General features: G+C 42.5%; 1 protein-coding gene across 1 annotated transcript; it reads left to right on the top strand.

The window, feature by feature from the left end:
• Positions 1–7,902: 7,902 nt before the first annotated feature.
• On the top strand, positions 7,903–16,900 carry LRIT1 (leucine rich repeat, Ig-like and transmembrane domains 1; the record flags this gene model as incomplete). Its single annotated transcript, XM_081955749.1, has 4 exons — positions 7,903–8,024; positions 10,174–10,640; positions 14,327–14,632; positions 15,900–16,900. 4 exons carry the CDS (start codon positions 7,903–7,905, stop codon positions 16,898–16,900), a joined length of 1,896 nt encoding a protein of 631 aa, XP_081811875.1.
• Positions 16,901–23,044: the final 6,144 nt, after the last annotated feature.

Raw genomic sequence — 23,044 nt, 5'->3', positions numbered from 1 at the left:
CTTTCAACCCCAGGATTCTAAGATTTAAATGACAGACAAAGGGAAGACTGTCTTTAAGCAAGCTTCCAAAATAAAGGACTCTTTTGCATAGTATAATGCAAAGTTCTATGGTTTAGCATGTTTTCTAGGATTTCCTGTAGCTCGTTACAGGTTTCAAATCTAATTCCAAATATTTCACCAAAGTACTTTAGACTACTACTTTGAATGCAGATGCAGAAAGAGCAAAGAGCAAAGATTTTCATTATAGACCATTGGGAATCTTCAGATAATACAGTGGAATAAAGCTTTGGTAAATAAATGTATAAACAAATAAATTTTATGTGCACACATATACCCAAACAAAGCAGGGTAGATCAAACATAACCTTAATGACTTTATATGTCTAAACAGAAATATCTCTATATTTCATTTTTAGAACTCCCCAACCTAAATTCTTTTACAACAGTCAACAATGTTCTAATATTACTTTGCCATCAAGCGAACTATTTCTGTTTCATGTACCTTTTCCTCTGCCTTCAGGGAAAATCTATCCAGAAATTGGATTTTTTGTTGCTGCCCCACTTAATATCTCCTCTATGAATTCACATCTTTATTGGCTTGGACAGAAGTAGAAAGGTCAAGTCGCTTGTTAGCAAAGGGAAAGGAAAGTTATTGTTAAGGAGATGGAAATAACATGTTTGGGATTATTATTATTTGCCCTACCTCTTAAATTAGTAAATAACTCAATGGGGTGAAGATGCCTGATTCTTTAAGGACTTCTGGCACCTGGATCAGGTGCAGGAGGGGAAAGAGAAGCCTCCATCATGCTTCATTCTGAAGGAGTGTATGAATCAATATGAATCAATATTGGCTTCTGCTTATATTATTGTATACTGTCAGAAATTAGTTGTTTTCTAGCCTAGCAAATTGTAACCTTAATACCGGACTGCAAATGTTATCTCACTGCTGTGTCTCACTTCTATTCTTGGCTTCAAAACTTGGCACATTTTTGAAAGCTAGTAGAAGAAATTGTTACACTGGAATATCAAACTGTATAGATAAAGGAACCAAACTAGGGAGTTTTCCTGGCTCATAAATCCTTAAGGCATTCTGCCGAAAAACAACTTGGCAAAGGGGGGCAGCCACCCCCTACACAAGGCTATAGGAATACTCCACAGATAAGGTAGACAGAGACAGGAGCTTGAACAAAAGAACGCTTTAAAGATCACGTTGGTAACATATCTTTGTCTCTGATTGGATAAACTTTTTTTCTATCTGCCTAAAATGTATATAATACTCTGAGCCCCTCTTCCAGGGTGTGGCTATTCCTTACATGCTTTTGTTTGTATGTTTTGGATATAGTTTTGTCACCCAGCTTTTGCTGATACTTTTTGCAAGCCTTGTCTCGAGTCTCACTCTTTGGCATCTCAGTGACTTGGGGAAAACTGCTGGAACCTTACAATTCTTTCTTAGACTGTATAATTGGCAATAGTATTGCTTTGGTTTCAGATATGGGCCACACTTCTCAGGAAAAGACAGGCATGAGAGTCATTTGTCTGGAATGGTACTATAGGATGTCCTGCCATGGGCACCGGGTTGGATCATAAGATCTCTAAGGTCCCTTCCAACCCCATTATTCTATGTTCTATTTTATTTTGCCCTTTCTCTATTATCAAGATGGTTTGCACTATCAAACCATGGTTTGCACAAGACAAACCATGATGAAGTAAGATACAAAAATAGGCAGATGCATATATCAATGCATGGGGTAATCTTGTGGTCTCTGGACCAGCATTCCAGAGATTATAAGACTCTCAAATTCCCTTCACCTTTAGTGATAAGATTATTGGTTTCTTATTCTTTTACATGTTTGTGAACTAGAAAGAACATAGAATAAAAGGGGTTGAAGGGACCTTGGGGGTCTTCTAGTCCAACCCCCCTGCTCAAGCAGGAAACCATTTCAGACAAATGACTGTCAATCTCTTCTTGAAAGCCTCCAGTGATGGAGCATCTACAACTTCCAGAGGCAAGTCATTCCACTGATTAATTGTTTTCACTGTCAGGAAATTTCCTCTTAATTCTAGTTTGAATCTCTCTTTGATAATCTTCCACCCATTACATCTTGTCCTACCCTGAGGTTCTTTGCAGAATAGGCTGACCCACTCTTCTCTTCTCTGTGACAGACCCTTATCATATCACCCTTAGTCCTTCTTTTCATTAGACTACACATACCCAGTTCCCTCAATTGTTCATTGTACAGTTTAGTCTCTAGACTCTAATATTCAGGACTATGTAATGTATTTGCACACATGAAAGGGAGAGGGGTGAAGGTTCCACAATCAAGAGTTACAACAAGAACAACAACACACCTCTCTTCACTGACATTGCATAGTGTATCACAAACACTTTGAGCAACATTGAGTAGGAAGAGATGTTTCTTTAGATACTTCCTTCAAATGTTTTGGAGCCTTGAACACATGTACTAAAATTAAGCCCAGAAGTAACCAAGATTGTCCAAACTGAAGGCTTTGAAGCATCCATAGGAAAGAGAGATAGTCAAAGCATAAGTGTAATTTCTGTCTTAATTTTTTTCTTGTTCCAAGTCTGAAATGGCAGAGAATGGCAGAAACAGCCTTCTGACTCTTTAAAGCAGCCCATCTTACCTTCAACCAGCAGAATTGTGCCAATGGTGAAGACTTCACTTTCAGTGAAACTATCAGGAATAGGATATGCCAAATTAACCATGTTTGCAATAAAAAAAAGGAAAAGACTCCAACCTCCTCCAAAGTCTGGATTTTTCCCAGTTAACTGCCCTGGTCAATTCTTTGTCCTGAATTTTCTTTCTTCCATCCAATCATCTACAAGTCTTACCTTCTTAAAGAACATGACCACGTGGAAATCCTTACAGAAAAGCTTTGTGCATTAATCCTAACCCAACAATTCCTGAAAAATTATCCGTCATATCCCTCCCATGCCTGGGACTGCATAATGCAAAAGGAAACGTTCTGTGCAATCACAAGAAGCCTTTTGTAGAGACAAGTTTTAAGAATGGACCCAGCTAATTCTGGGGGGCAAAAGAACTAAAGAATACAAGAATGGAGGCCAAAGCAAATACTATGTAATTAGGGAGTCACTAGAAATAAACAAACATGATTAAATCACTAATCAGGGGAAGGAAGGAGAAAAGGAGATGGGGATTTCTTATTGTGAAACAAAGCAAAATATGCTTTGGAGTCTTTGGTGTTATCTGAGCTTGGTTGTTTGCTTGGAGACCTTTCATTACCCAACTAGGTAACATTCTCAGTACTTGTGTGTAGAGTTTCATCCTTGTTTATATATTTGCCCTACTTGCCCTACTTTTGGTAGGGATGTTGTTTTCTCTTTAACAGAATAACAGAGTTGGAAGGAACTTTGGAGGTCTTCTAATCCAATCATTTACTGAAGCAGACGACTTTATTACATTCCGGACAAATGATTGTCCAATGTACCCTTGAAAGCCTCCTGTGTTGGAGTATTTACAACTTCTGAAGACAAGCCATTCCACTGATTAATTGCTCTGTCAGGAAATTTCTCCTAGATTGCTTCTCTCTTTGAATAGTTTCCATCCATTGCTTCTTGTCCTGTTTTGGAGAGTAGGTTGACTGCCTCTTCTTTGTGGCAGTCCCACAAATATTGGAAGACAGCTCTCACGTTTTCCCTGGTCCTTCTCTTCATTCAGTTAGCCATGCCCAGTTCCAACAACTGTTCATCATATGTTTCAGCCTCCAGTCCCTTAATCATCTTGGTTGTTCTTCTCTCCACTAGAGTCTCAACATCTTTTTAAAAAAAATATTGTGGCAACCAAAACTGGATGCAGAGTTTCAAATGTGGTATTACCAAGGCCTTAGAAAGTGGTATTAACCCTTCACTTGATATTGAGGGATAGACCCTCTGTTAATGCAGCCTTTTCTATAACTTTGTCTATTTTGTGGTCCCACTGGTTCTATTATTATAAGGTTTGGTTGCATGATCAACCAGAGGTTTAGATTGGATTTGGCAATTTCATCCACCTATCGAATCCTCCCCAAAGACCTGGGCTAGGCAGATGTGGTTGTCTGATGGAGCTAAAGGTTTTGTCACAGGATCTAAGTTGCTTCAAGTTATTATCTTCATTCTTCTTTCTCTTCGAGGAAGTCTACCTGGCAGAGATGAGAAGATTAAAGTGCAGCAGCAAGAAAGCAATAAAACCACCATAAAGTCCACAGTCATTTTATTTTTGCACAAAATTCTTACGCTAGCAAAAGTCAGAGCATGTGATATGCTGTTCTATCAATCCACTTAAGCTTCTTAGTGGGAAAAGCTGCTGAAAGAGAATGGAATGTGAAGTGAAAATGCACATTGGCTGCAATGGAAGGCAACTCTGAATTTTTGAGACCTTCCTACCAGGGAAGTCCAGATAGAAAAATGAAATGTAATCACAGATAAAATCCTGCACTGCACTCATTTCCAGAATTGCTAGTTGCAGCTGAAACCAATTTTCTGAAAAGGTCTCTGGGAACTGTCTGAGATAGGGAGGTTGGTGAGCATTTTGGTGCCTTGGAAAATGTTCTCCAATCCCTATGATGTTTGCAAAAGTATTTACAAATCTTTACAGAAGTAAAACTTCATGACTAACAATAAAATGTGTTCATTGGAAAAGATGCTTTCAGACTCCCTCTGGTTTTGAGCTACCAATATGAGTTTCCTCCTCCTCCAATATCTACAATGTCTTCTCTTATAATGTAATCTACAAATCCACAAGTTATAGCAGAATAACAGAGTTGGGAGGGACCTTGGAGGTTTTCTAGTCCAACCCTTGCACAAGCAGGAGACCCTACATCAGTGATGGCGAACCTTTTCAGCACCGAGTGACAAAAGGAGTGCACAGGCAGCACCAAGTGCCAAAAAGGGAGCACTTCGCACATGCATACTCGTCTGAGCTGTGACCAGGAAGAGGAGCTGAGCAGGGAGCATGTGGGTGCCAGGAAATGAACTTCCAGTTTCTGGCATGTACATACGCACCAGCCAGCAATTCTTATGGTTACTGGTATGCATGTGTACCCGCTGATCAGCTGGCTAGCATGTATGCTCATGCCAGAAAGCAGAAGACCAGCTCGCACAAAGGCCAGCTGATTATCGTATGTGCATGTGTGCCAGAAACCCAGAAGAGGAATGGGCACTGCTGCACATGTCAGGTGACATGGCTACTTGTGCCACTTCAGGCACGCATGCCATAGGTTCACCATCATGGCCCTGCACCATTGCAGACCAATGCTTGTCCAATCTCTTCTTAACAATCTCCAATGATGACACCCACAACTTCTGGAGGCAAGCAGTTCTACTGGTTTTATACATATTTTCACCACTTAATAATGTATGAACCTACTCATCCTCTCATTGTTTTCCATTGAATATTCAACTGAATATATTTCTATTGAAAAGAAGATATTTTCTTTTCTGTGATCCACTGCACTTGATGATGGAATCGTCTCCTTCTCTGGTTTTGCACAAAACCCAGAATCATGATCTAGACAAGAGTTTGTACAACAAAGCTAGGAATTACTATCATCAGCAGATGAGAACTGAATTAAAGTGTTGGGTTTGTTTAGTTTATCAGTACAATGTGTTTTTAATGTTGACTCACAAATAAAATAAAATCAGCACATTGCTGTCCATTTAATCAGATTTTTCCTTGTGTTTTTGGCAAGGAATATCATTAATAATCCTTTTTCATTCATTGTATTCCTTGCCAGAAAAGTTAATCCCTGATGTGCTAATGTCCTTCTGTTTCTCTTGTGCAACAAACCCTTTCATTAGCAAATGCAAAAGAGAATAAGAAGTACAAACCAGTAAATAAGGTGAAGGAAGCTGCAGATTACTTTATCAGAAAGCTTTTGCCTCTTAATACGATGTGTTCATCAGAAAAGGTATTACCAAACTCCTGCTATTTTCCTGACACCACTGACTAAGATGGTCATGCTTCTATGCCGACAGGTAGAGGTTCACAAGCATACTTGTTCAATGTAGTCTAAAATGAAGGGTGTTCCTTTGACAATGGAAACAATGCCCACTGATGGTGATCCCTACATGCACATACAAAGAGTCTCTGACAGGCTACAAACCAAGATGGATATGTTGAGTAACTCAAAAGCAGTTTCCTTTACAAGTAGTTGCTTTAGTTTGGTAAGATTCTGTCAATAGGTAAGGAACAGTTTCCTTTACTGTTCCTTACCTATAGACAGAATCTTGCCAAACTAAAGCAACTACTTGCAACAATAAGGATATGCTGTGAGAACTTCTAGGGAGAAGCCATATTAAGTCTCTTCCTGCCAACCAAACTATCTAAACTTTGCTTTCTCTTGCTCTTCTGGAATGCAGCCCCTCCCTCCTGGGAATCCAGACTACATTCCACCACAGTCAGGGGTACCTTAGAGTTTACTGAACTGTTTACTCGTCAGATTGGCCTGACCAATGGGAACTATTATCTCAGCAACATTTGAAGGGATGCAGGTCTTCAATCATTGAAGAATTTTGGTGATGATTCTGCAGATGATAGATCACAAAATATAGTTTTTCAATCTCATCTTGAAAATCTAACCAGAAATGGTCCTGGTAGGGTTGTGCCTAGGAGACCCATGGAACATCTTGGAAAAGGGAGCCTGGCAAATAAGCAGAATTCTTATTTTTTATGTGAGCATCAGAATTAAGAACAAAAATACTGGAAAACCAGAGATATTTTTAACTCGCGAATTACATCTGAGATCTCACTTGTCCATTTTTATGAACATCTTTTTGCATCAGCCTGTGATTCAGATTCTTTGTAGCCACATGCTCTTTTTTGGAGAATACCGGAAAGAGCATAGAGCACAGAATAAGAGGGTTGGGAAAGACCTTGGAGGCCTCTCTCAAGGCAGGAGTTCCTACACCATCTCTGACCAATGCTGTCCAATCTTTTCTTGAAAATCTCCAGCGATGGAGCACCTGCAATTATGGGAGGACAGTTCTCACTGTCAGGATCTCCAGATCTCCTTCTGATCAGTTTCCACCCATTGCATCTTGTCTATGGAGATTCTCAGTCATGGTTGTCCCAAAAGTGCTTTTTCAAAGGGAAACTGGACTAAGATCCAGTTGCCTTTTGAAAAAAGTACCTTTGGGGTCAGTTCTTGTCCCGTCCCCAAGTGCTTTGCAAAATAAATCGACCTCCCCTCTTTCCTGTGACAGCCCTTCAAGTACTGGAAGAAAGCTATCGGGTCACCCATAAGCCTCCTCTTCACTAGGCTAAGCATACCTAGTTCCCTTAGTTCCCTTCAATCATTCATGATATGATTTAGCTACTAGAGCCTTTATCATTTTTGTTGCTCTTCTGTGCGCTCTTTCTATGGTCTCAGTATCCTCTTTGTATCTATGGTATTATAACAATCTTTTCCAATTCATGCTTCCCGGCATACATCATTTGGCATTAGGAAAGCCACCTCAAGAAAGGCTGAGGGCTCTGAAGGTAAAACCTCACTCAAGCTATGCACAGTTTAAAAAGAAGAAGAAGAAGAAGAAGAAGAAGAAGAAGAAGAAGAAGAAGAAGAAGAAGAAGAAGAAGAAGAAGAAGAAGAAGAAAATCTCTGTGTGCAAAAGCTGAACTCCTAAACGTTGCTTTGAACCGATCCAGAGAGAAGGGAGGGAAGAAATCTTTCTGCTGACCGTTCTAGGGAGCCATAAGCATCTCTGTGCAAATAGCCTCATTCTTAATCCCCTGCCTATCCAATTTTATCTGGTGACTTCAGCAGGATGCTGGGAGATCAGCGCAGATGAGGAAAGGAAGACAATGTGAAGGATTCCATGGATGCGATCAGAGAAGAGCTTCAGCCCTTCTGACCAGGAGTTGGATGCCTTCCTCACAGCTAGATCATGATGTGGGTCACGGTGGGCTTCCTGTGCTGCCTGACCTTTGGAAGTCTGCCTTGGATGCTCTGCTTTTGCCCTTCTCAATGCAGCTGCTCCTTCTACAGCATCAACGAAAGGATGAGAGCCAGGTAAAATCACTCTAATTTTCCTTGATGACTCAGTGGGTGCCAGGAATGATTTCTGGGCAGGTTGGTCCACCATTCTTCTTGGTGGAAGAGGAGAGTTAGTTCAGCATTTGAGTTATTTTCCTATGGCTTCCTACAGCCACAAGGACTTTGTGTGCTGTGGGATTAACAAGAGAGTACAGCATAATCTGATTTCTGAAATGCCATTTGATGGACTTTTACGCTAAGACAGAAACAATATAATCAACATTACACAATATTATGGGGAAAGTGATCAACACTGAACTGTGTAACAATGAACATAACTAAAAAGTATTAAAAAATAATCATCAGAATTTTATAAATTTAGGACAGTGTACGTGGAGAGTATATTCTACTAATTCTTCAGATGGTTGTGGTATTTTTCTTTGGGGTGGGGGTGGGGAGGAAACTAACAATGAGATAAAATTTCACTCCAAGCTCTGAAAAATTGTCTGGGGGAAAAACATATTAAAAGCACAGGATGAGTTTATGTTTATTTGAAAAAAATACATGCAGATTTTGACTAAAGATTCAATTCATAAAACCTGTTGTCTCTGAAAGCAACAATCACATCTACACATCAGCATGACTTCATGGTCAGAAAGATTGCTTAAACCAAGCAAGATTTGTGTATTTTATATAATGTTTGGGTACCGTGTATGACAAATTATTTTTTGAAAGAGGCACGGTCAACACAAATGAGATGGTTTTGGGAAGGATCAACTAAAAACAGCTGATTTAAACAATTTTCACAAGTCTTGACACACCTGTGTACCTTCTGATTTTATCAACATCTACAGTATGTCTGCAAAGGTAAACAAGCACACACACTCTCATTCCCAATAAAATAAAAAAGATGAGAGAAAGGAGAGATCTCCAATGCTTAACATGCAGGAAGAATCTTTGACCCCTCAAAAGCATCTACTGAAAAATGTTTTGGACATAGCTTATCTTTGTGGATAAGCCAGAGGGTTATGTAAATGTGCTTTAGTTATGTACTTCTGTAGAAATTGGTTAGCCTACGGCAGTGGTGGGCAACCTTTTTTTTCAACTGAGCCAAATCTCGCCAAAACCACGATTGAAATTTATTTTGAGAGCCACATTTTTAAAACCGAAAATACATAGGATGGTACACTGTTTTTAGTTTCAATAAACTCTGGCATTTGAAGCACGCAAGTCTTAAAGCTGTCAAGTTACAAGATCCTTGCATCCCTAACCCTTTAGGAAAAAAACCCCAAGGGGTCTTCATACCTGACAGCTTTAAGACTTGTGGACTTCAACTCCCAGAATTCCTTCTCCAGTCATGTTGGCTCAGGAACTCTGGCATTGAAGCATGCAAGTCTTAAAGCTGTCAAGTTGCAAGACCCTTGCACCCCTAACCCTTTAGGAAAAAAAACCCAGGGGTCTTCAAACCTGACAGCTTGAAGACTTGTGGACTTCAACACTGCACCACCACAGCTCCAGCTTTTATAGTGAGGGTGTCACTGCATTTTATTTGGTTTGCCAGCTGTGCATAAACTCTAAGACAAATGATAGACTGAACTGTTTCTTATCTGCAATGATTTACTGCGCAGGTCACACATTCTTTCTTAACTTTTACTTCTGATCTTTTGTTCGCCTGCCAAGGGAGGTAGACACAGAGCTCTGCCAAGATGTGATTAATTTAGTTAGCAAGTTTGTATTTTTACTTTCTTTTATATTAAAAAGTTTTTATTAGATCATGCCTTGGGTTTATTTTTTGCTTATTCAAGAAGTATACTTCGAGGAGAAGCCATGATCCATCATCATTAATTACAAAGGGTTTAAATTATATCCCTGACAGAGGGGAGCCTGGGAAGAAAACAACAAAGTACACCCAAACAACTACACAACTGGTGATTAAAAGTGTTCTGTCACATGCAGGATAGTCCAGGCAGTTGAAATAAATATAAATGTTTATCAAAGCAAACAATCAAAGCAAATGCATGGTAGATAAGAGTCAGTGGAATTCAAGACGGGATGGATTTAGATCTCTTGTGGGCACAAAGGGACTCGATACTGATGACACATTTCATCCCTCCCTCGGGCTCAACCTGGTCATGTCCTACATGTTCCATGTATAATTTTAAAAAAATCTTTTTTTTTCCAGCAGGGCTATTTTGTGCAATGACCCGGAGATGACCCTCACGCCTGTCAATTTTCCAGGAGACACTTTCAAACTTAGGATAGAAAAAACAGCAATCCGAAGAGTTCCTGGGGAGTCTTTCCATTCTCTTCACAACCTAGAGTTCCTCTGGATGCCCTACAATGCCTTGGCAAGCCTCCGAGGGAGTAACTTTAGGGGCCTGTACCAGCTTCAGGAGCTCAGACTGGCAGGCAATGTCCTTACTTCCTTTCCATGGGAAACTCTTTCCAACATGCCTCATTTGAGATTGCTGGATTTGCATAATAATCAGATCGCCTCCATACCCCCTCATGCTGCTCAGTATATCCGGAACATCACTTATCTCGACATCTCAAGCAATAAACTGATGATGCTCCCTCAAGAACTCATTGTTGTCTGGTCGAATCTCCAAGCTGTTCCATACTTCCTTAATGACCATTCCAAGATTATTCTAGGTAAGGCTTTTGGGGGTGAGTGAAAGAAAAAGAAATCTCTGCCTACACGATCCTTGGTCATTGATCTTTGGGTTTGATCCTGAGGAAGTTGCTGAATTTGTTATGCTTGGAATTCCCGGGAGACCTATAAAGCCATTGCTCATCTGTAGGAGATGTGGGATTTTACTCCTCTTATCCAATTCAACCCCGACATTAACATTGAAGCAACTGCCTTCAGAGGAGATGTTGATGATGGGCAGGAAAGGATGAGAATTTGTTAGCTGTTGAACTCTGTAATTCTAACATGCCAGTTTTGGACACTGTCAAAAATGCTACCTTATTAAGAGTATTTAAGCAAGATTTGGTTGTTAAGCCAGCTGGCTTCTGAATGGTAAAAAAAAAATCAGAGACCCCCTTGTTTTTCATTTCAGGAGAAACAAATTCGGTGGGCCACGTCAATCCAGACTGGATCCCGTTTCCATCCAGTTTATAGGCTGGATTCAGAATCAACCATACTTATGGAAGATTCAATGGAAGCCTGGATTGGTTGGGCTGAGCTTCACTGCTTTCCATGAATGTGGATGTAATCAAATGTAGATAAGGTCTCTTTTTAAAAAGTTGTTCAAACACAATTTTTCATTTGAGCCTGCATGAGTAAGAATGCTTTACCTGCAGAGAAGACCACCTGTTTCATCTATAAGAGCCACCCTAGAGAGAGTCTCTTTTAACTTAATAAAGTCCATAAAATGGTTAAGAAATGAAAGGCACAACTTACTCTCTGTTTGAAAAATAAATTCCAAAACGGCTGCATTCTTCATCCAAGAACTGATCGTAGCCTTGCCAGCTCAACCCCCAGCTTTCAGCACAGAAGCTGCTTCAAAGTTACTTGCAGACCTTCTGCTGAATTGGAGGGTCTTGTGGGATAATTGTAGGACTTTCCCTAACCCAGGAGAGTCAGATAAAACTAAAAGAAAGCCAGTTCCTTCTGTTGATAGTTGAAGAAGCTACATTCCAGGGAAAAACCCTCTGGGATCCTTCCCTGGATGTGTAGTCAAAATAGAATAGAAGGGAATGGAATAGAATGGAACGGAACGGAACAGAATAGAACAGAACAGAATATAGAATACAGAATACATATAGAAGAGAAGAGAAGAGAAGAAAATAGATAATAGAATAGAATATAGAATGGGATGGGATGGAATGGAAGAGAAGAAAATAGAGGAGAGAGAATATAGAATAGAAGAGAATATAGAAGAGAATATAGAAGAGAAGAGAAGAACATATAGAATAGAATATAGAATAGAATATAGAATAGAATATAGAATAGAATGAAATGGAATAGAATATAAATATAGAATGCAGAATGCAGAATGCAGAATATAGACTGTAGAATACAGAATACTGTTTCAGCATTAGATAGAACTCCCAATTATTCTCTTCTGATTGCTTGAGTTTATTTGGTTTCAGTAACATACCCTATTTTTTGCACTATAAGACATACTTCCTCCCCACCCCAAAAAAGTGGGTGGAAATATCTGTGCGAATGTTGCCAACATTTGCTTACAGAGCGAATGTTGCCAAAGCTCTACCCACCCACTGGCCCCCACCCTTTGGCCATTTTTGGCTTCCACGCACACTGTTTTCAGCCTCCATGTGTCTCATTTTTGGCCCATTCCAGGTGGTGGAGATTGCTGCCGCCTATGGGGGTGGCAGCGATCAGTGGTGATTGGCGGCAGTGATCCCTGCAGCCTGGAATAGCTGATCAGTGGTATTCTGGGAGGCCGATCCAACTGCCAATCAGCTACTCATGCTAAATCAGACTGTGATAACGTGCTGAAGCTGACCAGGCTGTTTGCTGCAAGGACACTAGCCAGATAAATACTGATAGATGCTGGGAGGCAGAGGCAGATTTTTTTCCCCTTGTTTTCCGCCCCAAATGTTAGGTGTGTCTTATGGTCCAGAGTGTCTTATAGTAAAAAATAATAATACAGTAATAGGAAATGGAGTGAGAAAGAAGCTCTTTGCTATTGTTAAAACTGAGGAAATACTTTCTGATCTCTGGTATATTATTAGAAAGCTACTGGTGGATCATTAGTTATCTGCTGCCTTCAACTATTCTTGGAGATACATAGTCATTATCTGGAAAAAAAAAGCCATGAAACTTTCATTTGGCTCTATCTGGCCATAAAATGGTATTTTTGCCAGGTTACATTCTGTGAACATTTGTCCAAGTGCAGCCAGCACTTCCTGGTCCTTTCTCTCCCATCACCTTTGGCCCTGAGAAGCTCTTTTAATAAAAAATATATTTGTAAATTTTCCTAGTAAGTATAAAAATGCCCAATCCAGTTTAAACCTCTGGCTGACTGCAATAACAACAACAACAACCTTTGGTGCTATCCCAAAACAACTGGAGCACACAGTGGTGTATTAACCATTAAGCAGACTAGGCATGTGCTTAGGGCACCAGGCCCAAGGGGGCACCACAAAGTTGAGGAAAAAAAAACCCAATGAAGATTTGCACAGTATGTACAAAGGAGGGAGGCACCAAGATGCGTCAGTGCTTAGGGCACCAGTGAGCCTTGGGAGCACAGCTTGGACCTCAACGGCATTTACAAATTTGCTATCAGTCAATTGCAAAAGGTGACCTGACTTGGACCAGTAACACTATCAAACATCCACATCTTCCTATCCCGGATCTTTAGGAAGAACTCGATAAGTGAATACAAATGCCAGATCCCGTCTGAACATCTGTCTGACTGCATGACAAACCATAGTAACAGCTTTGTCTAAAGCTACAATGTTTTACTATGAGCTCCTATTGAAATTCAGTTCAGATCCTTTCTAAATAGCCATGCTTCAATTAATTGCTACTTCAAAGATTTTGTCCGTCCTTCCTTCCTTCCTTCCTTCCTTCCTTCCTTCCTTCCTTCCTTCCTTCCTTCCTTCCTTCTCTCTCTCTTTCTCTCTCTCTTCCTCCCCCCCCCTCCTTTCTCTTATTACTTACTTACTTTTTATGCCATCATTTCTGCTGTAAGGCAACTCTGGGTAGATTACAAGTAATAAAAAGACAAATAGAAAAATAATAGAAAAATAATTATAATATTAGAATTAAAATGTTAAAACTAGGCAAAAGACCAAGAATAAGAGACAGACAGCATGGGGAGGAGGTCTTCTTATCCCATCCACCAGCTTGAGTGGTGAGTGTCCCCATTAGGGCTCAAAGCAGAGCCAGGTTTTGCTTCCCTTCTGGTATCAAAAGGGTGAGAGCAGCTCTCCCCTCCATTGGTAGAGTGTTCCACAGGATCAGGGCCACCACAGAAAAGGCTTTGCAGGCAGCATCATTACCCAGAGCCTCTATGTGGAAAGTTCCAGCAATTTTTGAATAATTGAATAGCAAATCTTTTTATTATATGTATGCAAACACTGAATGGGAAAAAGAGGCGCCAGGTGGCCACCCCACTTGAGCCTTCACAGGTCTCCTGGACGAAGCCTGGAGGATCCCTTTAGATGATGTATTGGTTGGCCCGAGTCGAGGACAGCTCGCCACAGCCTGCTGGAATAGAGTCATTAAAGAAAGAATGCAAAAGTGAATGACAAAAATTAAAATATGTTTTTATTTATTTCAAAAAATTAAATTGAATTGTTAAATTGTCCTGTGGTAAGTTGTCCCATTCCGGGTTGACACTCCCAACGGCTTCTCTTCTCAGGCCTACAGGACAACCCGTGGACGTGTGACTGCAGCGTCTATGAAATGGCTCATTTCCTCAACTTCCAGTCCCCCAACGTAGCCTTCATTGAGCCAAAGCTGAGATGCTTCAACCCTGAAAAGCAGACTAGACTCTTCTTCAGTCAAGTGGAGCTGAGGAAGTGCCAGAGCCCTGTTGTCTACACCTCGGTGGCTAAAGTGAAGAGTATCCTGGGAAGCACAGTTCTGCTGCGGTGTGGGGCCACGGGGGTGCCCGCTCCAGAGCTGAGCTGGAGGAGAGCAGATGGGAAACCATTCAATGGAACAGGTTGGTCCTCCCCTTCCATCGTATCTGCCTGAGCTAAGGACAGAGTGAAGCAATTATAATCCTTGTGCATCAGACAAAACAGCTGCAGGTAGTCCTTCACTCATAATCACAGTTGGGACTGGAATTTCGGTCCCACATTGGTGCGGTTGTAATGACTGGACAAGATTTTTACAACCATTTTCACAGTGATTGTAAAGTGCATCACCACAGTTATCAGGTGAACCATGTGGTCATTAAGCAAATCCAGCTTCCTCAATGGACTTTTCTCTTTGTGGGAAACCAGACTACAAAACAAATTCTGAAAAGTTATCTTAACATTCAGAATTTGTCAAAAATTGTCTTAATGTTTAGAATATATACATGTAACCTCAAGACACTGCAACCGATTGTAAATGCCACCTGATTGCCAAATACCCCAGTTACAATCACGTGGCTACAGGTAGTGAAACAACTTTTTCTGAGCCTGTCGTATTTTTGAACCATCATTATATGAATGGCCATAAATTGAGCACTATTTCTATGTTCCTGACAAATTCTGGATGTTAAAACAACTTTTCAAAATATGTTTTAGAAATGTGTCAGGATTGTGAGGAGGAGGCTGTAACATGTGAGGACATGCTCCAAGGATTGGTCTGCAACAGTGGTGGGTTGCCAATGTTTTTACTACCTGTGTGGGTGTACTCGCATGCGCGTGCATGCACACATGATGGTTTTGGTGAGCAGGTGAGCAGGCGGAGCCTCCCACTGCTGTTACTACCGGTTCACCCAATCCGGGCCGAACCGGGAACAACACACCTGTGGTTTGCAATTCCTTAAAGCAGTTGTGTCTTTTTCCAGGAAAGAGAACTGTAGTTGCAAATTAATTCCACAAAAATGTGCATTTGCTTTAAAGAAATGAAGGTCAATGTTACACATATATATCTATTTTGCTCCAAAGCACCCTCTTGATTTTGAATCCAAGATGCTACACAATCTTATTTTCTTTGTTATGTCTTCTCATTCCTTTCCATAACACTATAAACATAAAAGATTAAATAAGTAGACCTTGAAAAAGCACTTCTGTTCTTAATTGATTGCATTTTCCCAAACTACACCATTAGAATTATTTGAACCAGTTAGCTCATAACTAATTGAAATAATCCCCTAAAACAAAAATGACAATAAAAATGCAAATACCATTAAAAATAAATTCCTTATAAATATAAGCCATCAAATACAACACCTTCCAACATCTTATTTTTGCAACTTTTATCTCTTCTCTCTCCAGTACATCAAGAAATTTCCAGTGATGGAATAAGATGGTCTATTTTAGAACTTTTAGTTGTCTCTTACCTTGACTCTGGAGAATACATCTGCAAGGCTGCAAACTTTCTTGGAGCCACTGAAGCTTTTATCTCCTTGATTGTCACTGATTCTAAGAGCATAGACGATCCTGGGGCAGATTTGAAAGGAGTATGGAAAGGACACATCAAGGGGATAGAAACAGCAGCTTACAAGGACAATTTGGTAGGAGGACACATCATGACAACTTCAACATTTCCGACTTTGCGCATTATTTCAGGTCAGGCCAACACAGAGAGGAATCTGGTGCTTCGAGATCAGGCCCTAAATATGAAAAGTGACCCCAAAAATATTTTAGCAAGTCTGCCCACTACTAGCCCAGAATCCAAATGCCTGGTGAGGTCAGTCAGAGTAATTGGAGACACCGATCACAGTGTCTCCTTGGCTTGGAAAGCTCCTCAGGCCAACAATGGCACCACGTTCAGCATCCTTTATGCCATCTTTGGAGAAAGGGATATGCGCAGAATCAATGTGGAGCCAAAGAAGACCAGAACCACCATCAACGGTTTGATGCCCAAGACCAAATACATCGCATGTGTCTGTGTGAAGGGACTCATACCCAAGAAGGAACAGTGCATCATTTTCTCAACAGACGAAGTCGCCAGTGCTGGTGGAACCCAAAAACTGATCAACGTGGTGGTCATTAGTGTGGCCTGTGTCATCGCCGTCCCCCTCACCCTGGTGGTCTGTTGTGGGGCCCTGAAGAGACGCTGCAGAAAACACTTTGTTCAGAAACCCAAAGACATTCAGGATTCTTACGTCACTTTTGAAGTCATCTCTCCAGGAACCAAAATGAAGGAGACAGGAGGAGAATACTTGAGTCACCACATCCCCAATGAGTCGAATAGGTTACTCTCATCAAGGTCCAGTGTGGACTCTGAAGCTGTTGCAAAGGCAGATGGACAGCTGAACGAGTTCTTCTGCTGATGCTGGCTTCTTCACCTTTCAACAAGGGTCATTCTGTCTTTGTATTTGGCAGTCCCTCTTTTGCCTGAGGTCTTTCATGCCACATCCACCCACCCACCCACCCACCAACCCACCCACCCACACCCACACGTTTCATACAAAAACACAATGTATAGCTTTACTGACATTCTTTTTTAAAGTTAAAATCTCAGTAGCCTAAATATGTTACAAGAAGTTTCCTGGGACTTCCTGTCTTCCCCCCTTTGATTCCGAGATTCCAATAATCCAATAATGGCTCCATTAATATTCTATGGAAGAACAGGTTTTTAAAATAAATAAATGAGAGTATGAAACCAAGAAGGGAGAAGAAGGGAAGAGAAAATGAAGAATCAGGAGATACTTGTTTATATGCTCTGTAAATTTCAGGAAGGAAGTAGATTTTAAATGAAAGCCTTTAAGGGCATGAAGGCTGAGTAAGGCTGCATATGTGTGTGTGGAAGGGAGTGACTTTTGTCTAAGAGAGATACTAATAGCCTTTTTAGGCCTGGGGTTCCCATGTAAATTCAAGTTCGCTTCCACAACCTCACATTGTTTTGCCCCTACGAGTTTCTAAATGTTGTGTGTTACTTAAAAGGGATTCGTGAACTAAAGGATCAGAGAGAAAGAAGTCAACTGGATACTGAAATATCATACATAACTATTTGGCTTCTTAGACCAATTTTTCCTTTTGGTGAAATGAATTCAGATCAATAAAGAAATGTGTTTACATATATATGTTGAAGCTGATGTATGTTATGGTGTCTCGTCCTCCCCCAGTTTTGAAGTCTGTTACATGATAACAGAGAACTTCTAGCTCAGACACCAACTTTTGGATTCCAGCTGTTCCAGGGACTGTTTATTGAAAACATTTATATAGCCTTGCACCAAACTCTGGCCTGCCCTCAACCAAGAGATAAAACCACATCTACATCCAATAAAAATATTGCAATCAAAGATGTTAAAACCAATCCCAAAGCTGTTTTTTCCAAAAGGCAACTGGACTTTGTTCTTTCCCCCCCTCTGAACACATTTTGCTTCTTGTCCAAGAAGCTTCTTCAGTTCAGAAAGTGCAGGTACTTTTTGGAAAAAGCAGCTCTGGGATAACCCCGACCTGGATGTTTGAAAATCTCCAGAAACAAACCAAAATAATTGTTTTCCAACAGACGCTCATTAGGCAGCGCACTGATGATGCTACCTCGCCAAAATGTACAAAGAGGAGATTAACGTTTAGATAACTCACTTTATTTTCTCTGTTATAAGACAGGTGCCATCCTTATTAAACAAATCAGACTAAGAAGCCAATGCCGTATAGTTGAATACTTATACTGTAATAACTACAATAGCAGAATCTTGCAAGTCTGTGCTTCCCTTTCTTCCTTCACTTGATTTTGGTGGGAACGTGGATTGGCTGCATCTGAAATATCTTCTCCAACCAGTCTTTTTATCAGATCTTGGTCATGCTTCTTCTTGATGTTCTTCAGGACCATTTGCTACTTCATCTACACCAGGATTCATGGAAAGGTTGGTTGCTTCTGACCTGAAATAAAAATAATAAAAAGCTGATGAAGATCAAGTGCCTTATCAATCCCTCCTAGATCAAGCAGCCATATCTCTCAGGGCTCTGGGTTCAACAATTCATCTGTCAGTGGAAAAACAAAACAGAACCCATATTCCTCTGGTTGTTTTGACAGGCATCACTTCGACTTAGCTAAAGAATTTAGCTAAGTCTCTAAAGAGACTTCTTAAGGGTTTTTTACAGGGGCTTTTAAACCAAATTTTAAGGGGGGGAGGGGGGGTTGATTCGGATGGCTGAGACAGGCTTGGGGGGGGGAGTCTGCCAGGGCACAGGCCAGAGCTAAATAATGGGAGCGGGTTGGGAGGGCTAGGAAGGGTTGGGATTCCGGGGGAGACATTAAGCCATTCCATTGGGGGGTTCACCATCTCTACTGTTTGTGGGAGAGGCAGATATGGTGGGGGCCAAGGGCCAAATTATGTTCGGAGGACGCGGGTTTGCTGTTTGAGAGCAATTGCGCATTCCGACCCTCATCGCCCTTCTTGCACCCCCAGGTGCTCGGGATTACAGGACCCTGGTCTCCGGCTGGTGTCGCTTAACGCCAGGTCTGTGGTACATAAGGCTCCCCTCATTTATGACATCATACAGGAGGGTAGAGCGAACCTGGCGTGCATTACGGAGACCTGGTTGGGCCATGAGGGGTGTGTGCCCCTTAGCAAACTATGTCCACCAGGCTTCCGGGCATTTCACCAGCCGAGAGCCCAGGGCAGGGGCGGGGGGGGTAGCGGTGGTTATTAGGGAAAGTCTCAGACCTCATGAGGTCACTGTGCCTCAGATAGGCGGGAGTGAGTCCCTCTTTGTGAAGTGGGGCCTTGGAGCTCAGGTGGGCCTTTTTGTTACATACCTGTCTCCCTGCTATGTTTCATCGGCCCTGCCAGAGCTGCTGGATGTATTAGCTGGCTTGGCGGTTGATTTCCCCAGGCTCATGGTCCTGGGGGATTTCAATCTGCCTTCCATTGGCGAGACATCCGAGTCAGCTCGGGAGTTCATGGATTCCATGACAGCTATGGACCTAACTCAGTTAATTCAAGACCCCACCCATAATGGGGACACACGCTCGACCTGATTTTTGTCTCTGGGCAGTGGATGAATGATCTAGATTTAGGGGATATTTCTATTCAACCCTTGTCATGGTCTGATCATTTCCTCATCAGGCTTGACTTCCATACCGCTACCCCTCGACGCAGGGAGGGGGAACCAACTAGATGGTTTCGCCCCAGGCACCTGATGGACCCCGAAAGGTTCCTGATGGAGCTTGGGACTTTTCCTGAATCCCTTGCTCACAACTTGACCGAAGCCCTAGAGGGAGCCTGGGATAGAGCTGCTGCTGGGACTTTGGATCGTGTTGTGCCTTTGCAGCCTCTGACCCGGTGTCAATCCCGGATGGCTCCCTGGTTTACCGAAGAGCTCCAGGAGATGAAATGCCGGAAAAGATGCCTAGAGAGTGGCTGGAGGGCCAGCCGGTCCGAATCTGATCGAACACTAGTAAGAATTTATATTAAATCCTACTTAGTGGCGATAGAAGCGGCAAAACGGCAATATTTTTCCGCTCTTATCGCGTCTGCAGATAACCGCCCAGCCGTCCTGTTTAGGGTGACCCGCTCCTTACTTAACCAAGGAACTGGGGAAGACCCCTTGCAGGGTAGGGCTGAAGAATTTGTTCAGTATCTGCAGGATAAAATCGCTCAGATCCGGACAGGCTTGGACTCTGACTGGGTAGATTCGGGCAAGCTGACGGGGATGAATCTTGAGGAGACTATCTGGGATGGGTTTGACCCTGTGACCCCCGAAGACATGGACAGGATTATGGGGAGACTCAGTGCTGCCACTTGTGTGCTGGACCCGTGTCCCTCTTGGTTAGTTTCGGCTTCCCGGGAGGTGACACGAGGCTGGCTCCAGGCGATTACCAACGCTTCATTGAGAGAGGGGTTCTTTCCCACCGCCTTGAAGGAGGCGGTGGTGAGGCCCCTCCTCAAGAAGCCTTCCCTGGACCCAGCTTCTTTAGCCAACTATCGTCCGGTCTCCAACCTTCGCTTTGTAGCGAAGGTTGTCGAGAGTGTGGTAGCACGTCAGCTTCCCCAGTACCTGGATGAAGCTGTCTACCTGGATCCGTTTCAGTCGGGTTTCAGGCCCGGGTACAGCACGGAGACGGCATTGGTCGCGTTGGTCGATGATCTCTTGCGGGCCCGGGACAGGGGCTGTTCCTCTGTCCTGGTCCTATTAGACCTCTCGGCGGCTTTCGATACCATCGACCATGGTATCCTACTGCGACGACTCGGGGGGTTGGGAGTGGGGGGCACCATTTTACGGTGGTTCTCCTCCTACCTGTCAGATCGGTCGCAGTTTGTGTTGACTGGAGGGCAGAGATCGACCCCCAGGCGCGTCACTTGTGGGGTGCCCCAGGGGTCGGTTCTCTCACCCCTCCTGTTCAACATATACATGAAACTGCTGGGCGAGATCATCCGTGGTTTTGGGGTACGGTATCATCAATATGCTGATGATACCCAACTTTTCATCTCTACCCCAAACCACCCAAACGATGCTCTCGACGTGATGTCCCGATGCCTGGAGGCTGTGCGGATCTGGATGGGGAGGAAGAGACTCAAGCTCAATCCCTCCAAGACTGAGTGGCTGTGGTTCCCGTCATCCCAATTTGTACATCTTGTTCCATCTTTGACGATAGGGAGAGAGATTTCAGCCCCCTCAGAGAAGGCTCGCAATCTGGGAGTCCTCCTGGATATGCGGCTTAGTTTAGAAGAACACCTGACGGCCGTGACCAAGGGGGGCTTTTATCAGGTTCGCCTGGTATGCCAGTTGCGCCCCTTCCTGGATCGGGATGCTCTGTGCACAGTCACTCATGCCCTCGTCCTTTCTCGCCTGGACTACTGCAATGCTCTCTACATGGGGCTGCCCTTGAAGAGCACCCGGAGGCTTCAGCTGGTCCAGAATGTGGCCGTGCGGGTTGTCATGGGGGTACTTAGGTGCTCCCATGTCACACCCCTTTTAGACGGCCTGCACTGGTTGCCGGTTGTTTTTCAGGTGCGATTCAAGGTATTAATTATGACCTTTAAAGCGCTCCATGGCTTAGGCTCAGGGTACCTGCGAGACCACCTACTGCCACCAATAGCCACCCACCATCCAGTACGATCCCACAGAGTTGGCCTCCTCAGGGTGCCGTCGGCCAAGCAGTGTCGGCTGGTGACCCCCAGGGGGAGAGCCTTCTCTGTGGGAGCGCCTTCCCTCTGGAATGAGCTGCCCCTGGAGCTCTGCATAATCCCTGACCTCCGGTCCTTCCGATGTGCCCTAAAAAGTTGGGTTTTCCAGCAAGCCGGCCTGGCCTGTTAATGTTAATGTTGATTTTAATTTATTTTAAATGTATTGTTTCTTTTTAAAAAAAACCCGGTTTGGTCTTTTTGGAAATGGGTTTAATCTTTTTTTTTTTAACTTTTGTGATGTGTGTTTTAAATGTTGTACGCCGCCCTGAGTCCTTTTGGAGAAGGGCGGCATATAAATCCAAATAAACCTAAACCTAAACCTAAAGAATGTCAGCTGATCCTTGAAAACATCGATCAAACTTGGTTTTTGTCAAAAAAAATGTTAAGTGGGATGGGTGACATTAAGTTGCTCCCTGGTGTACTCCCCTTTTTGGGAGGTGTGAAGCAGTGTTTATCATTTTGATGCACTACTATTTGGTTAGCTCTATTTATGCATGTGGTTTTCCTTTATTAATTGATGAGTCTGAGGGAATAATACAGGGACAGGTTTTTTTTTAAAAAGAAATTAAACAGAGCATGGGATTTCATTGAATCTGATGCATATAGTAATAGGAACTGCCTATGACATTGGAATTCAAGTTGACATTTTATGAAACAGTGACACCCCTTAAGATTTGCTCATGGCGTGACCGAATGTCAGCATTTGTTATGAATAGGTTGACAATTTACAGTAGACAGTTCTAATGTACAGGACTTTGGCTGGTGGATACACTGGAAGCTGAGGGAAGCATCAGAGATTCTCTCATCAAAGGACTGCTGTAGAGGCACCCACTGGCAAGAGGGCATTGTTAGGTTGGTAGAGGGCAAACTAAGATAGTTATACTGTAAGTGATGTGGTTGATATCCTGAAGAAATTATCTCCAAGACCCCAATCTACTACAATCTACTACCCTTCCCACAGATCCCTCCCATTACAGCGTATTGCCATTAGACTGGCATCTAAGCGAGGCATAGTTGCAAGGGGCGGAGGCAGTTCTGACATTCTTTTGCTGCATCTGTCACCAACCAACCAACCAGCCAACTTTCTGGTCCTGTGGGGTGGTATTAAAGCAGGTTTAGAGAAACCTGCTTAGTTTTCCACTGAGGCTTGGAATAATGTGCATAATCTTTTCCCTTTGCAATATTGCTTTTGCTGAAAAGATCAAATAAAAGACAGTAGATGGCAGCAAAACCATGGAGGTTTTTCCCCTGATGGGGAAATAAGATCTTATTTTATATCAATGTTTTTTACAGTTTAAGAAGTTCAGACTTGTTTTCAATTTCTTTTCGGAGAGATGC

Source organism: Natrix helvetica, assembly GCF_964273705.1.
Source record: "Natrix helvetica genome assembly, chromosome: 5".
NCBI lineage: Eukaryota > Metazoa > Chordata > Lepidosauria > Squamata > Natricidae > Natrix > Natrix helvetica.
This window is presented reverse-complemented; position numbering and strand designations above follow the sequence as displayed.